Source organism: Balaenoptera musculus, chromosome 16 (assembly GCF_009873245.2).
Source record: "Balaenoptera musculus isolate JJ_BM4_2016_0621 chromosome 16, mBalMus1.pri.v3, whole genome shotgun sequence".
Taxonomy (NCBI): domain Eukaryota; kingdom Metazoa; phylum Chordata; class Mammalia; order Artiodactyla; family Balaenopteridae; genus Balaenoptera; species Balaenoptera musculus.
In genome coordinates this window covers 71,617,514-71,632,502 of record NC_045800.1, presented here as the reverse complement: position 1 = coordinate 71,632,502, position 14,989 = coordinate 71,617,514, and the positions used below count along the sequence as shown (strand labels likewise).

Here is a 14,989-nt window from a genome sequence, read left to right as displayed (position 1 = left end):
GAGCTAAACTAATCCCTAGGTCACCACACTCCTAGACCCTGGCTTCTTTCAGCTCTTCTAGAATTATGCCTGCGGGGATTAGTGGCCCCTGAAATATGACAGTTCTTTTGTAACCCGGAGGACCATGTTCATCCCTCATTGCCTCCTTCACCCAGCCACCAAGAAAGGAAAAGATGAGAAGCTAGAGGCCAGACTTGACCCCAGGGCTTGATAATCAAACTTGAGCCAAAAAAGATCGATATTCACACGAGAACCCAGAATTATTGACACCAATGTGATCTTTTCAGAAATAGCAACTCTGAACTGAAAATCTCATCAGATAAGGCAACCAGGTGGACCTTTGAAAACTACCTATTATAATTACATTTATAAATAAAGAAATAAGAATGAAGTTATATCTGGACCAAAAACAGTGTTTGATTTTTAAAATTTCTTCTATATAAACGAAAATAATACATTTCTCAAAATACAGTTACCCTGATGTCCTCAAATTAGGTTATAGACATTAATATTTTAAACTTCAAATTACTTATTAACATTTATGTGTATGAACTACTCCTCATACACTTGTCAACTATTTTAAATCACCTAAACAAAAACACCAGTTTTACCATGCCCCACCACTGGTTTCTCTATACATAGTTTTATAACCCATCATGAAAAAAGGAAGACATTTCCAGGGCTACAAATGTTCAGATAATGTGAAAATATTTTTGGAATTATGCAGGTAGCAATGTTAGTCCACAGAATATCTCTGCCAGAAGCTAAATGCTATCACCGCCACTGCAAACACTAAAACCTGTCAGCAACTGCTTACTTTTTTCTACCAAAACTGTACCACAAAGTGGCATAATTCCAAGAGTTATATGTGTGAAGGATACTCTTTAATTATGAGAATCATTCTAATTGTGAAATTATTTGTGTTGTTATTTCACAACAGAAGGTTTCTGGGATCTCATTTAGAATGTACTACACAGGAGACAAAAACATCCATTGCGAAGGAGTGGCAGTACAAACAACACTGCAATAACTGAGCCTAGAGCAGTTATTCTGATTCGGTGCTTATTGGTAAAGTCTGTCTGAAAATGCAGATAAATTAGCCTATCTTCTAACACAAGGCTATGTGAAAAATGGCTGTCCAAATACCACTTCCTGTTCATAGCAGACATGCTATACATTGGGAATGTGCAGAGAAATATGATAAAGTGTTATCACATCTCTACAGGCTGAAACACAGCTATGTCTGCAAAACAGGAAGGTGTGTGAGGGATAATGTCTGTCTTTAGGCACTATAGTATGTCAAAACCACAAAGACAATGTGCAGCAAAAGATAGCTCCGTCATAACCACTTTTTTATGATTGTCTTCACAGACCAAGATAAACGAAAAGCTGCAAATACAGGAAGAGGCCTTTAATGCACGAATAGAAAAATTGAAAAAGGCCTGAGGGCTCCAAACAAGGAGAGTGATGCTAAACTTCACAGAAACAAACAAAACCAGCCAGAATAATAGACTCTCTAGAGCACCAGATCGCTTTCATTTAGCTGGGACAGGAAAACCAAGCCCCACTTTTTATTATCCTAACTAATTAGAAAAGTATTGGCCCCAATTTTGCTACCTCCTGTCCCATAACAGCCTCTGAATTTATTACACTGTGTGTAACAAGAACATTTTGTATATAAGAGTTTGGAGAATTATACATAAAGATACAATTACTTTTACAATACTCCTTTGACATTTTGATTAGTAAATGTTAATCATCTTCAAGGAGAATGAAGTCAACCTTTTAAAATAAAGAAAAATAATAATAATTTTATCCGTATTGACCCAAATGAACTGCCACATTGCTGAAGCTTTGTGAACATAGACCAACACCACACTGCTGAGGATAAAACTTGCTAAACAATAGCAATTCAAATGCATATACTAGGGGTTTTTTCCTCCTTAAATCAGTTGGTTTTCTTATTTAAATGTTTCAGTGTGAAACCAATTTTCTGAAATTATATAATGCAGTTTGAAGCACTTTAATTTATTCTGTACTGTATTTGTTATTTCTAATCTTGTTACTCTCCCAGGAGAATACATGACCTATATAAAAAGAAGCAATGTATAAATGGTTATTAAAGACCAACCTATATATAGATTGTAAAAATCTTAAATACAAATCAAACTCACAGAGCTCTTAAAATTAACCATTATATTGCAGTAGAATGATTGAAAACATCTCAAGCCTTTAAATACCTTTATTAAAATATAATTTCAAAAGAAAATATCCATTTGCTGACTGATTGTCCCTAGTTGGACAAACTAAATTAACTACTACCTCGGTCCTTTCCCAATTTCTGAGACTTCTGAGTATTCTAGAGGGTAGAGCCTTGCTAGGAGGGGACCATTCCTCCAAGAAGTTTCCAGTTTATACCGGAACCAGATGTACTTGCATCTGGGTGGCACTTGGTCGAATATGTTCTGTCGGTGCTCTGGCCTTGTGCTATAACCTTACCTACTTACTCTATCTGTACCAAAGGGATTTGCCCAAAATGTATTCATCTGGGGCCGAGACAGATCCGGCAGCATTTGATATTTTTTAAACTACACTGATCATCAAAATAAGAGAAGTCCTTAAGATGAAACCGTGTTTACTGTTCGTGCAGTTCCGAGTCTGGAAGGCCGGGAGATGTGCCGAGGTGTCTCTTCCTTGAGCTGCCCTTCCTAACTGAAAATGCCGATGGCCATAGGAGATCGCTAGGAGGGCTCACAAGCCTCAATTTCGCCAAGCAGTCTTTTTCCAGAGAAAATAGAGGTGAAACTAGAGAAACCACAAATAGGGAATAAAATAGCTTCTCGAAATCACCAAACACAGCTTCAAATGCAATCGTTGGCACAGAGTGGACCTCCATTTCTAATAAAGAGTTCTTATTTTGAGCAAGGGTACCAAGAGTTTAAAACTGAATAAAAAATAGCAGTAAGATCCCTAAAAACTACACAAAGACAATATCCTATAAGCATGCGGAAAGCCTGCCTCTGGAGTAAGACTCCCAGGGTCTGATGGTAGGGTAGCTTCACCTGACTTGTGTGTGACCTTGGACAGGGTGTTCACCCTCTAATTGCTCATCTATTAAATGAGGATAATACTTATTTTTGAGGTAGTTATGAGAACTCAATAAATTCGTTATAAAGGATGTTTGTTCTAAGGTTTGGTTTCTGTTTACCTCCTAGGATAACCCAAAAACCACTGCCCATCCCTAATACCCACTGTCCAGTTATTGGATCAGCCTCTTTGCCAGAATTCCCAGCCATCTCTGTCTCTCCACTGGAACTTGTGGATCGATACATCCTCCCATGGTAACTACTTTGCCACCCTGTTTTCTTACATCTTTCATGTTGGAGCAGCCCAGGGATCCCTCAGGCAGCCTGGCTGTAACATCTAATAATGATAGGAGAAAGAGCAATTGTAGTGGCAGTAGCTAATTCACAGTCTCTGCTCTTTAAATTAATTTTGTTGATAAAGGAATATATGCACTCCGTTACCAAAAAACGTGTAGACGATGAAAAATAAATTTCTGGGCTTCCCTGGTGGCACAGTGGTTAAGAATCCGCCTGCCAATGCAGGGGACACGGGTTCAAGCCCTGGGACGGGAAGATCCCACATGCCGCGGAGCAACTAAGCCTGTGCGCCACAACTACTGAGCCTGCGCTCTAGAGCCCGTGAGCCACAACTACTGAGTCCACGTGCCATAACTACTGAAGCCTGTGCACCCTAGAGCCCGTGCTCTGCAACAGGAGAAGCCACCGCAATGAGAAGCCCGTGCACCGCAAGGAGGAGTAGCCCCAGCTCGCTGCAACTAGAGCAGCAATGAAGACCCAACACAGCCAAAAAATAAAAAAATAAAAATAAATTTCACCCTAGCTAGGTACCTTCATTTCTCTTCCCATGAGGCAACCACAGCTTCCAGTAAGTCCGTAGGAAAATGTTTGCCCATTTAAACAATTTTTTGCCCATTTAAACAATTGGATGCTTGTATAGAGGGGTCTTTTTTTTTTAAAACACAATTTGAATTGTTCTTTACATTGCTTTTTTCGTCAAACAATATATCTTAAGATAATTCTCTATCAGTACTTTTTACGACCATACAGTATTTTATTTTAGCAATTCCATAACTTTGTTGTTGTTGTTGTTGTTGTTTTGTTTTATTTTTTAGTTTTTATTTTTTTTGACTTTTTTTTTTAAACATCTTTATTGAAGTATAATTGCTTCACAATGGTGTGTTAGTTTCTGCTTTATAACAAAGTTAATCAGCTACAGATATACACACGTTCCCATATCTCCTCCCTCCCGCATCTCCCTCCCTCCCACCCTCCTCATCCCACCCCCCCCAGGCGGTCACAAAGCACCGTGCTGATCTCCCTGTGCTATGCGGCTGCTTCCCACTAGCTATCTATTTTACATTTGGTAGTGTATATATGTCCATGACACTCTCTCATTCTGTCACATCTCACCCCTTCCCCTCCCCATATCCTCAAGTCCATTCTTTAGTAGGTCTGTGTCTTTATTCCCATCTTGCCACTAGGTTCTTCATGGCCTTTTTTTTTTTCTTTTTTCCTTAGATTCCATATATATGTGTTAGCATACTGTATTTGTTTTTCTCTTTCTGACTTACTTCACTCTGTATGACAGACTCTAACTCCATCCCCATAACTTTTTAAGTAGTTCTATCTATGAACTTTTTATTGTTTTCAGTACTTTGCTATCACAATCTGTGTGAACATGTATGATTAAACGTAAAGGATGAATTCCTAGAGAGGGAAATTTCTAGGTCAAATTTAGTTGCGTTTCCAGTTTTGATAGATATGTTAAAGTGCCTTCCAAGGATATTTTACCAACAGCATATGATATCTCTTTCTCTACATCATTACTAACAGATGCATTGGCCAATTTTTTATCTTTAGTATCCTGATAGATAGAAAATACTGTCAAACTATTGTTTTAATTTGCTTTTATTGTTTTACTCCACAAGGACTGAGCACCTTCCATATGTTTATAAGCAGATTTAAATATATACATATATATGTGTGTATGTGTATTAATCCCCCTAATAACCCTAAGAGATAAACAGATAGATATTATTGGCCTCATTTTATAGTTAAGGAGCCTGAAGCTTAGAGAGATTTTTTTTTTTTAATTTTTGGCTGCATTGGGTCTTCATTGCTGCACGCGGGCTTTTCTCTAGTTGCGGTGAGTGGGGGTTACTCTTCATTGCAATGCACAGGCTTCTCATTGCAGTGGCTTCTCTTGTTGCAGAGCATGGGCTCTTGGCATGTGGGCTTCAGTAGTTGTGGCACGAGGGCTCAGTAGTTGTGGCTCGCAGGCTCTAGAGCACAGGCTCAATAGTTGTGGCGCACGGGCTTGGTTGCTCCACGGCGTGTGGAATCTTCCCGGACCAGGGCTCGAACCCGTGTCCCCTGCATTGGCAGGCGGATTGTTAACCACTGCACCACCAGGGAAGTCACTTTTTTTTTTTTAATTTATTTATTGAGAGATTATTAACTTGAACCAAATTGCACAATTGATAATTGATAGATGGATCAGGGCTTGAAATCCAGGTCTGACCTATTTTACAGATGAGGAAACTGGAACCTAGAAAAAATTTAAGTAACTTTCCCATGATTACACAGCAAGTAAAGTGGTAGAACCAGGTTTTGAACTTAGGCCTGTGTGATGACAAAACCCATATACTTAACCTTTACCTTCATCTAGCTATCTCATAGTTGATATGAAACAAAATGAAAACTGACCTTTCTTTTTGTTTTTAGTTATAATAAGGTAACAAACTTGCTTGTATTGTAAGCATATTAAATATTTAGAAAATTTATGCAGGGATGGAATGTATAACCCAGATCCATTCGTTCATTCATTTGTGTGCTGTATATTCATTGAGTACCTACCACGTGCCAGGGCATTTAGTAGTGAGCCAAACAGACATGGTCTCTGCCCTAGTAATCTAGGAGAGGGAGACAGCTAATACTAACTGTGATAAAAACAAGCTTCAGGGAATTATAAGAGTATTGAACAAAGGAGCTTGATCTAGTCTGGGAAGTCAGGTAAGCTTCCTGTGAGTTTTGCCACTTGGCCTGTGATCTCAGGGATAGGTAGAATTTAACTAGACAGAAGAAGGTGGCGGAAGATGGATTTCAGGCAGAGAAAGAAGCACGTGCAAAGTCCCTGGGACACAGGGTGAGGCTGAACGATGGGTCACAGCCAGAGCTCTCTCGGGGACCTGTAGCCCACATTACGGATTTTTACTTTTAACCTAAAAGCAGTGGGAACGTGTTGATAAGTTTTAAGTAGCAAGTGATGTCAGATCAGTATTTTTAAAAAGGTCATCTCCCTGGTGCCAGGACTTCTATACATTGGAGACGTGGAAGAGAGTATTCTCATAAAAGCTATAGCTCCACTTCTTAGCAATTTCTAAGAGTGGGAGAAATAAAGACAATTTTTGACTTTTTTAAAGTCACAGGGTCCACCTACTCGAAGCACTCTTTGGCACAAAGGCAGCGCTCTGGGGAGCCAGCTGAAAACCGTATCAACCTCGCACTCAGACAACCTCGCACTTAACCTTTCTCTTAGCATCCACAGTAAGATAGCTTCTTTCCATTTGCAGGAATAATTTGGGGTGATTTTTTACTCACCCCCATGAAAAGTCTCAAAGAGAAAATATATTCACTATGTTACAGACAAGCCACAGACTGCCACTATTTCAGGTATTTGCAGGCACCTTTGTGCCTAAATATAGCTGTGGAGTCATTTTTCCAAAATCCAAATATAAAGCCCCTCTTTCCCTCCTCCATTTGATTGGAACCATTCAACCGTCCTGCTAGATAATAAGTTTGCATGTTCTTAGATTGCATTTCATTATGCTTCAGTTCCTCTAGAGAAGAAACGTGCTCCTTTTCCCAACAGTTGTAGAGGAGAAATACTTGTGACATCTCAAGTTTCAGAGTCTCAGGAAGCCGGCCCTCTTCTGGACATCAAAGTCTTTTTTTTTCCCCTGGACATTGATTTGTTAAATAAGAGAAGTCAGGACCTCTTTGTAGCAGCCAAAATACCTATTAATTTAGGTTTCCTAAGCAAAAAGGAATCTAAATCAAAATAATACCATCTTGTTGGAATTCAAATTTCAAAACGAAGAGAGAATACTAAAAATTTATTTTGCTTTTAGGGTCCCTCTCTCGTTCATGGAAGTACCCTCAGTGGAGATCAGTTCATCACTTTTTTGTCAGAGCTGCCAGAGTTTTGTGTGATTTAATTTTTAGCTTCAGGGAATGTTGAGTGCAGAAGGCTCCAATGGTCATTTTGGTGTTTGTTTCTTTTTTTTTTTTTTTAATTTAACCTGTTATTTATTCAGGGCACCTTCTAGGTACTGGGATGAAATAAGACAGATAAGGTCCTTGACTTCATGGAGTTCATGGAATTGAGGCTATCCAGCAACTTGAAATCAAGCTTGGTAATGGTCACCTGTCATCCTATCATCTAGAAAGGGTTAAATAGCCTAGGTATTAATATTTTCATTGAATACCCATCTCAAAATCAAAAGGAGGAAAAACCAGCCCTTTTTCTTATACCAGTGAACATTTATGTTCAGTCACCGTCAAAACATGACCTTCATAAAACCAAGGCCCAAATTCAAACAGAATAAAAGTAACATAGTACCCATCTTCCAGTCCCATATGGGAGTTAATCCCACAATGACTAACAACATATTTATGGATTTTATTTCCTTATCTTTTTCTGTATAACCATTGATTCTCTTATTTTTTATTAACGTTATCCAATCCCCTTTCAGCTGTGATTGGACTTCAAGGATTAGGATAAAGTTAAAGTTTGCACTGAATTTGTAATAATTAAAAATTCAGGACGAAAGAATAAAATATGTTTCTATTCTACTTGCCAGATCCAGAACTTAGGAACTTAGGAAACATAGCTGAGTGATTGAACAACCATAGTGACCCACAGGATTCAATTTTAAAATACTCGGACCATAGGACCATGGTGACGAAAGTCTTAAACATCATCTAGTTCAATCCTCTCCAGATGAAGAAACTAAGGCCCCAAATAGTAAAAACCTCTTTGATGACATGGCTAATTTGTGGCAGGGCCCAAACTATCAGTTCTTCATTCATTCAAGTATGCTTATATTCAACAAATATTTACTGAGTATCTTTTGTGGGTAAGAAACTAGGCTAAGCATTCACAAACAGAAACAGACATAACCGCTGACCTCATGGAGTTTATAATCTAGTGGAAGAGGTAGATTTTAATCAATCACACAAACAATTATAAAAGAATAACTGTAATGGGTGCTGTCGGGCAGGGAGTTCTACTCCACAATGAGAGCTGATTTAGAGGAATTTGAACAAATCAAGGAAAGTTCCCCTGGGAGAGTCACATTTAAAGGGTGAGTAGGCACTAATTAGGCAAAGAAGGGAGAAAAGAGTTTTTAGGCAAAGGGAACAGCAAGTGCAAAATCCCTATGAAAAGAGAACGTGGGAAACAGAGGATGTGAAAGGGGGCCTGTGTGGCTAGAGCCTTGAAAGGGAAAAGGGGCATTTTCCAAAGTTGAAAACGAATAGGTTAAGGATATTAGATTATGCAGCGCCTGTATGTCGGGATAAAGAGTTTTGTCTCTATCCTGAATACAGTAAGTTATTGAAGGGTTTTCAGCAGAGACTTGCAGGTGGCTGGTGACGGACAAGCACCTTTGAACTATGCAAAGAGGACTCTTAACTGCAGTGGGGAGAAGGGACCAGGCAGGACGAGGTCCCTGGTCCTCTTTCCATGACACCCCACATGTCAGAAGCGGTCCAGCAAACCCATTCTCCTATTATTGCTAAGCACATGGCTGATCTCCATTTTCCAGATCCCTTTGCAGTGAGGTGTGACTATGGGACCAAGTTCCAGCCAGCAGAATGTGAGTACAAGTGAAATGTGCTGCTTGAAGGGTATGGCTCAGGACCAGACCATACCTCTTCCACGTTCTCTCCCCTCCCTCTCTGCTGGCCGGATGGCAGCAAGGAGAGTGACGACTCAAAGGTGATAGAGCAGCTGTCTGCCTGGGTTCCTGAAGGGCCACATGACAGGTGACACTTACCAACTCAGATCACATGCCCAGACTGTCATATGAGGGGGCAAGAAACTTCCATTTCTGAGAGTGACTTCGCTCTTGGGTCTGTCTGTTGCTGCAGTTAAGCCTGCCCTAATTAACTCAATGAATATGTCTCTCTGTGTTTATGCATATGTAGCATGTGTCATATGGGTCAATGTCTGTAAACTGGGAGAACAACCAGCAAATTCATTACCTAGGGACCTGCTTATAGTTTTATTGCATAAAGTAATTACTTCTTAGCTTATATAAGCCCACAGTCCCTCCTAAACTGACATTCTATGAAATAATTGACTGAGCCTCATAAGTATGATGAACTACACACTCAGGAAACTCCCACGAGAGGCCACACCTTCAATACTTCCTACTTTAAGTGAGGCTAGTAATTTTTTAAATGTCCATGGATGGCTTGGGATTTCTCTAATATAATAAGTATAAACAAGACTCTAGATTATTAATTTGCTAATAGTTTTTCCCTTAGGCCAAGGTAATTTCCTCAGCTGAAATACTCCTTGATTCACTAAAAATTATTTACTAGATGCCTACTCTAGAACCTGGCTAAGGCCCCTACTAGAGCAAATATTGATATGTTGGCTACTTGATGTTAACTATATCCAGTTCTAAAGACTAATATTTATTTCAGAAGTATTATTTCTGATTTGGGTAGTTCGCAGTTCATAGGTTAAAATAAACAGCACAGTCAGATCATAGACAGAGTTGGAAATAGAAAGAGCTTATTTTTTCCCTCCCTTAAACATGTTCAGTCACCAGTTGTTTACTTGCTATTGGTGACCACCTGTGTCAGTTAGGATGCTCTCGGCTACAAGTCAATAAAATCCTAAACTCAAAATGGCTCAAAAAATTATAAAAATACACTACATAATCTTACAAAAAAGAAGTTCAGAGGTAGGGAGCCTCAGTGACATCATCAAGGACCCAGATCATTTCTGTCTGTGGTGTCCTCTTCAGCACCTTGGCTTTTGTCCTGAGTTGTCCCCTCCTAATCCCAAGATGACAATTACGTCCTCACAAATGTTTTCTTCTCTTACATTTCGTTTTAACAAGAAGAAAAACTTTTCCCAAAGCCTGCCAGTAGAGTTTCTCCTGTGTCCGATTGGCCAGAGTTGTGTCACATGATCAACCCTAAACCAGATGCTGGTAAGGGAAGTAGAATGGTCAGGATTGACTTAGGTGAGTCAGGATGCACCAGCTGGGGCGGGGGGCGTGGCCCTGAAACACTGGTCAGCCGCAGCTGAACAAAACTGGGATTCCCTTCCAGAGGGAAAAAAATGTAGATGGCTTTTGGGCAGGTCACTGCCATTTCTACTCCACCAAATGATCTTTCCTCTGTAACTTTTTTTGGGGGGGTTTTTTAAAAAATATTTTTAAAAATTTGTTTATTTTATTTTTATTTATTTTGGGCTGCGTTGGGTCTTTGTTGCTGTGCGTGGACTTTCCCTGGTTGCGGCGAATCGGGGCTACTCTTTGCTGCGGTGCACGGGCTTCTCATTGCGGGGGCTTCTCCCGTTGCAGAGCACGGGCTCTAGGCGCGCGGGCCCAGTAGTTGCAGCACGCGGGCTGTAGAGCGCAGGCTCCACGGCATGTGGGATCTTCCCAGACCGGGGCTCGAAGCCATGTCCCCAGCATTGGCAGGCGGATTCTCAACCACTGCACCACCAGGGAAGCCCCCATAACGTTTTATACCTTGGAATGTCCTAGCATTCTCAGCATTCTTCAATTCCAAATTTAGGTGGATAGATAGGTAGGTAGATAGACAAAAGGTATTTTTTTCTTCTTTTTCAAAGATTGTGCTACTGGTGCTGATTATTATCTCTATCTGTGGGTGTGGTTTTTTAAATGTTTGCCACAGAAGGAGCTACTGCATTCCAACATGTCTATGAAAATTAGCTAGAAATTTTTGAAACCAAATCTATTCATCTCTTAAGGTGCTAGACTCATATTGAATTATTAGTACCATTTCCTTTCTGCTGAAATTTTGATGACAAGGTCATCATTCATTCAACCAAGTGTGACCATTTTAGATTCAGTTAAGTGTCTTTATTCAAGGTGTCCTCATAGGCTCCTTTATTTGTTAGAACCATTTCAAAATGAATAGACAGATGAATCACCAGAGCACTGCAAAGCAAAACTCAAGGGCCAGGGCTAAACTGAGGAGACAAAACAAACAAAAAGATGATGCAATTACAGACTTGGGAAATTGTTCATGATTTAGAGGGAAAATCTATCATTAAATATGATATGTGTTTTGTGGGGAAAAATGATATGCAAAGATAAAGCATCTGAATAAAATGGGAGTTATCTGTTGATGGTAAGGTTGCAGGTGATTTTTAAATTTTTTCTGTATTTTCCATAAATTCCCTATTAACTTTTTTAACTAACAAGAAGTACACATCACTTCTGAGAGGCTGATGCTGCACCCTAGCCTTTCAGTGTCATTGCCCTTTTGCCAGCTTCTGGACCAACCCACTGGAAGCCGGGTTACCCATTTTCCCTGCCCTCTCTGGTAGAGAGTCTTTACAGCAGCAACCGTTAGAAGGCATCGGGTACCGTTTGGACCCAGGGAAGCACAGAACGCTTCCCAGAAACGGCTCCTATTCTGAAAAAGCTCCCAATCTGAGTTGGATACACTAGTGCATAGCTTTGGGTGAATAGACACATTGCGCTGATGGTACTGAGATGACTTCTAGAAGGTGGATTCCACGGAAGATTCTGTCACAAAAAACTGCAGGATGTTGGGCGTGCTGCATTACCCATCTGAGCCTTGGGTTTATTGCTTATAAAATGGATGGATTGACAATAGGTTAAAAAAAAAAAAAAGGCAACGTTGAGAAGCCTTTTCTTAAAATTCCAGGGACATCCCCGACTTTAAAAAACTACAAACTAGCCTTAGAAGAACACAGCAGGTTAAAGAAGATCTCAAATTGGCTTAGATCAAAACACCAGATGCATTTCCATTAAAGTCAAAAGTGAGATAAGGGTTGGAATTAATGAATTAGTCGTATAATTTATCTGTTTAATGTTTGTCTCCCTGCCCAGGCTGTACCTCGAGGAGGGCAGGAGCTGTTTCTATCTTGTTCTGTGCTCTATCTGCAAGATCTAGCACAGTGCCTGGCACAGAGTAGGAACTTCATGAATGTTTTGTAGAAGGAAGAGAAGGCAAGTAGACAACACAGGCTGGCTGTTTTCACCACTGGTATTTTGCTTTTCCTACCCCTGCAATACGACAACATAAGGAAGTTAAAAGTATAATTAACACAAAGCTAAAATAATTATTATTTGTAGATTATAAGATTGTATACATTGAAAACTCATGAGAAAATCTATTCTAAAAAAATAAGAAGTCAGATAAAAAATAAAGACTAAAAATAGATTTTTTACAAATTAATAATGGTTAGAAAATATAATGGGGAAAAAAATCTATTACAGTAGTAACAAACATACAAAATATTTAAGGTGAAAATAGGAAATGTAAAGGACCCATGTGAAGAAAAATATAAAACTGTCCTAATGGGCATTTTGCTTGATACAAAATTTAAATACTGTAAAGATGTCATTTTAAGTGTAATTCCATTGAAAAATCTTAGGATTTGTATTTACTAATGCTAGTCTGAGGTCAACATGAATACTGCAACAGTAACAAGGGGAGATGGCTTTCTGATTTAAAAATGTTACAAAGCTGAAATACTTTAAAGTATGATATTAGTGCAAAAATAGCAACCAAATTAGTAAAACAGAATAAAGAACCCCCAAAGAGCCATAATACTCAGTATCTGTCTTATGGTGAAATTTACTTGGGCGGCTGAGTCTATGAATTTGGAGGCACTTAAATCCTGAGATTCCCCTCTCAGATCTGCCTTTTGTAGACAAGCATTATTAGCTATCTAAGTCTCAGTTCACTCATCTGTAAAATGGGAATAAAAATAACTATACAAGAATTTTATTGTAAGGATCAAATGAAGTCTACATTCATTAAAATTTAAAATTCATTAAAATATTTAGCACAGTATCTCAGTGTACAATAAAGGGTACTTATGATATACTTGATAAACCAATGGGAAAGTAAAGGAATCTATAAGAAATGATGCTGGGACAATTAATTATTTGAGGAAAAATGTTTATATGTTATATGTGTGTGTTTTATATGTTACATTTCACAGAGTATACCAACGAGTTAAAGCATTAAATGCAAATATTAAAACTACAAAATAACTAGAAGAAAGTATGAATGACTCTTTTCCTGATCTCGTGATACAGAGGGCTTAACAAATAAAAGAAATGAAATAACATTACAAAGACAAGAACAGGCAAGAAGAATAATTTTAACTACAGAAGAATTCTGAACTTCATGTAAAAGAAAATTTACCATAAATAAAAATAAAACAAAAAACTGAGAAAAATACTTTCAGCAAGATGTGTGACAGATGTGAAGTTAATAACTTTAATATATAAACAGCTCTTAAAAATCAATACAAAAAATGCTAACAATGCAATAGGAAGTTAGAAGGAATCTGAAAAAATAATTCACAAATTTAAAAAATTAAAGAATAAGTACAAATGGTCAGCAATAATGAAAAAGTTTTTAATTTCATCAATTCTGGAATTTCCAAATGCTATATATTTGTAGGGTATTTGAAGCCAAAGAAATCCATAAAGAGAAATGCAGAAATGAAAGTATTTTATACATGACTATATCAGGAACTGCCTAAAATTGATTCAAATATATGAAGAAGCATTGCACAGCTCCCATTTAACACCTCAGGAGTACCTTAAATTTTTAGATATCAAAATTCATTTTTGGTAAATGGCAAGCAATATGCCACTCACTCATTCACTCACTCTTTCTCTGCCATTCCATATTTTTCTCTACTTTTTCTAACATGGTACATGTGGCTTTCAAACCTGACAATTTCCACGTCATAAATATCGATCTTGATGAGCGTGAACTAAGTAGCTGGTAAAAGATCCCTAAAGCAAATGTAAAGAGATCTAGTTCTGGGTCTTGCTCTCTTACCAATAGCTGCAATCCAGGCCATAGGTGAGCCACATCACTTCTCCAGATGTAAGAGGATTAAGTCAGTTTCTCCCAAGGAGGTCCATAATTCCTGCACCCCACTCCAGCCCTTCAGAATCAGAAGGTAGGACTTGGAAATTGGGATTTTTTAACAAGAACCCCAGTTAATGCTTAGGTACTTTAAAGTTTGAAAAACAGCCTAATGGCAGACCACCAAGTCCCTTCTAATGTCAAAAATCGAGTATTCTGAAGGAAAAAATGTGCATGCTGAATAGCGCTCCACTCTGCATATCTGAGAGTAAGTGTCTGCCTCAACTCTCAAATTTGGGTTGTTAGATCCTTGTTATATTTGAGCTGATATCCTTTCAGGTTTTGTTCTCCTAATCCCATGCCTCAGATTACACTCACTGAAGCTGCCCATCTTGTAAAGTGCTTTCAGAAGGCACATAAGTTCAACCCAGAGTCCGTATGATTCAGACATTTAATCACACCATAAAGTTAATGGAATCCAGTTTGAATGTAGACACCTCAACAGCTACATTGCATTGAATTCAGAGCATTCATAAAATGTAGGTCTCAAAATGAATCACCAGTCTGGCAGAAAGTTCAGAGGAGAACTCCGCACTCTCATTGGTCACTGTCCTAATCTTCAGCTGCCAGGAAAAGGACCAGAGCTGTCAACACAACACTGTAGCCCAGGCAACCAGCCATGCCACTAGAAACTTTTCAGCACTTAAAAAAATAAAAGTTACCATAGAAACTCTCAGATACTCTTTAGATTGTTTGGACAGCCCATGGTT

The 14,989-nt window shown here is 38.8% G+C and overlaps 1 protein-coding gene across 3 annotated transcripts in view; it reads left to right on the top strand.

Moving 5' to 3' along the window:
* Positions 1 to 9,702, top strand: part of CABCOCO1 (ciliary associated calcium binding coiled-coil 1) — a 133,777-nt gene extending 124,075 nt beyond the window's left edge. The window contains exons 8-9 of one of the 3 annotated variants that reach the window (XR_005016911.1): positions 3,216 to 3,341; positions 8,915 to 9,702. Coding sequence is in view for 2 of the 3 variants with exons in the window: in XM_036829543.1 (XP_036685438.1) it covers positions 1,372 to 1,446 (75 nt within the window). In the remaining variant the exon portion in view is untranslated. Of the gene's footprint in view, positions 1 to 1,371; positions 3,179 to 3,215; positions 3,553 to 8,914 lie in introns of those variants that run through there. The other 2 variants (XM_036829544.1, XM_036829543.1) reach the window with 2 other exon arrangements.
* The last annotated feature ends 5,287 nt before the right edge of the window (positions 9,703 to 14,989 follow it).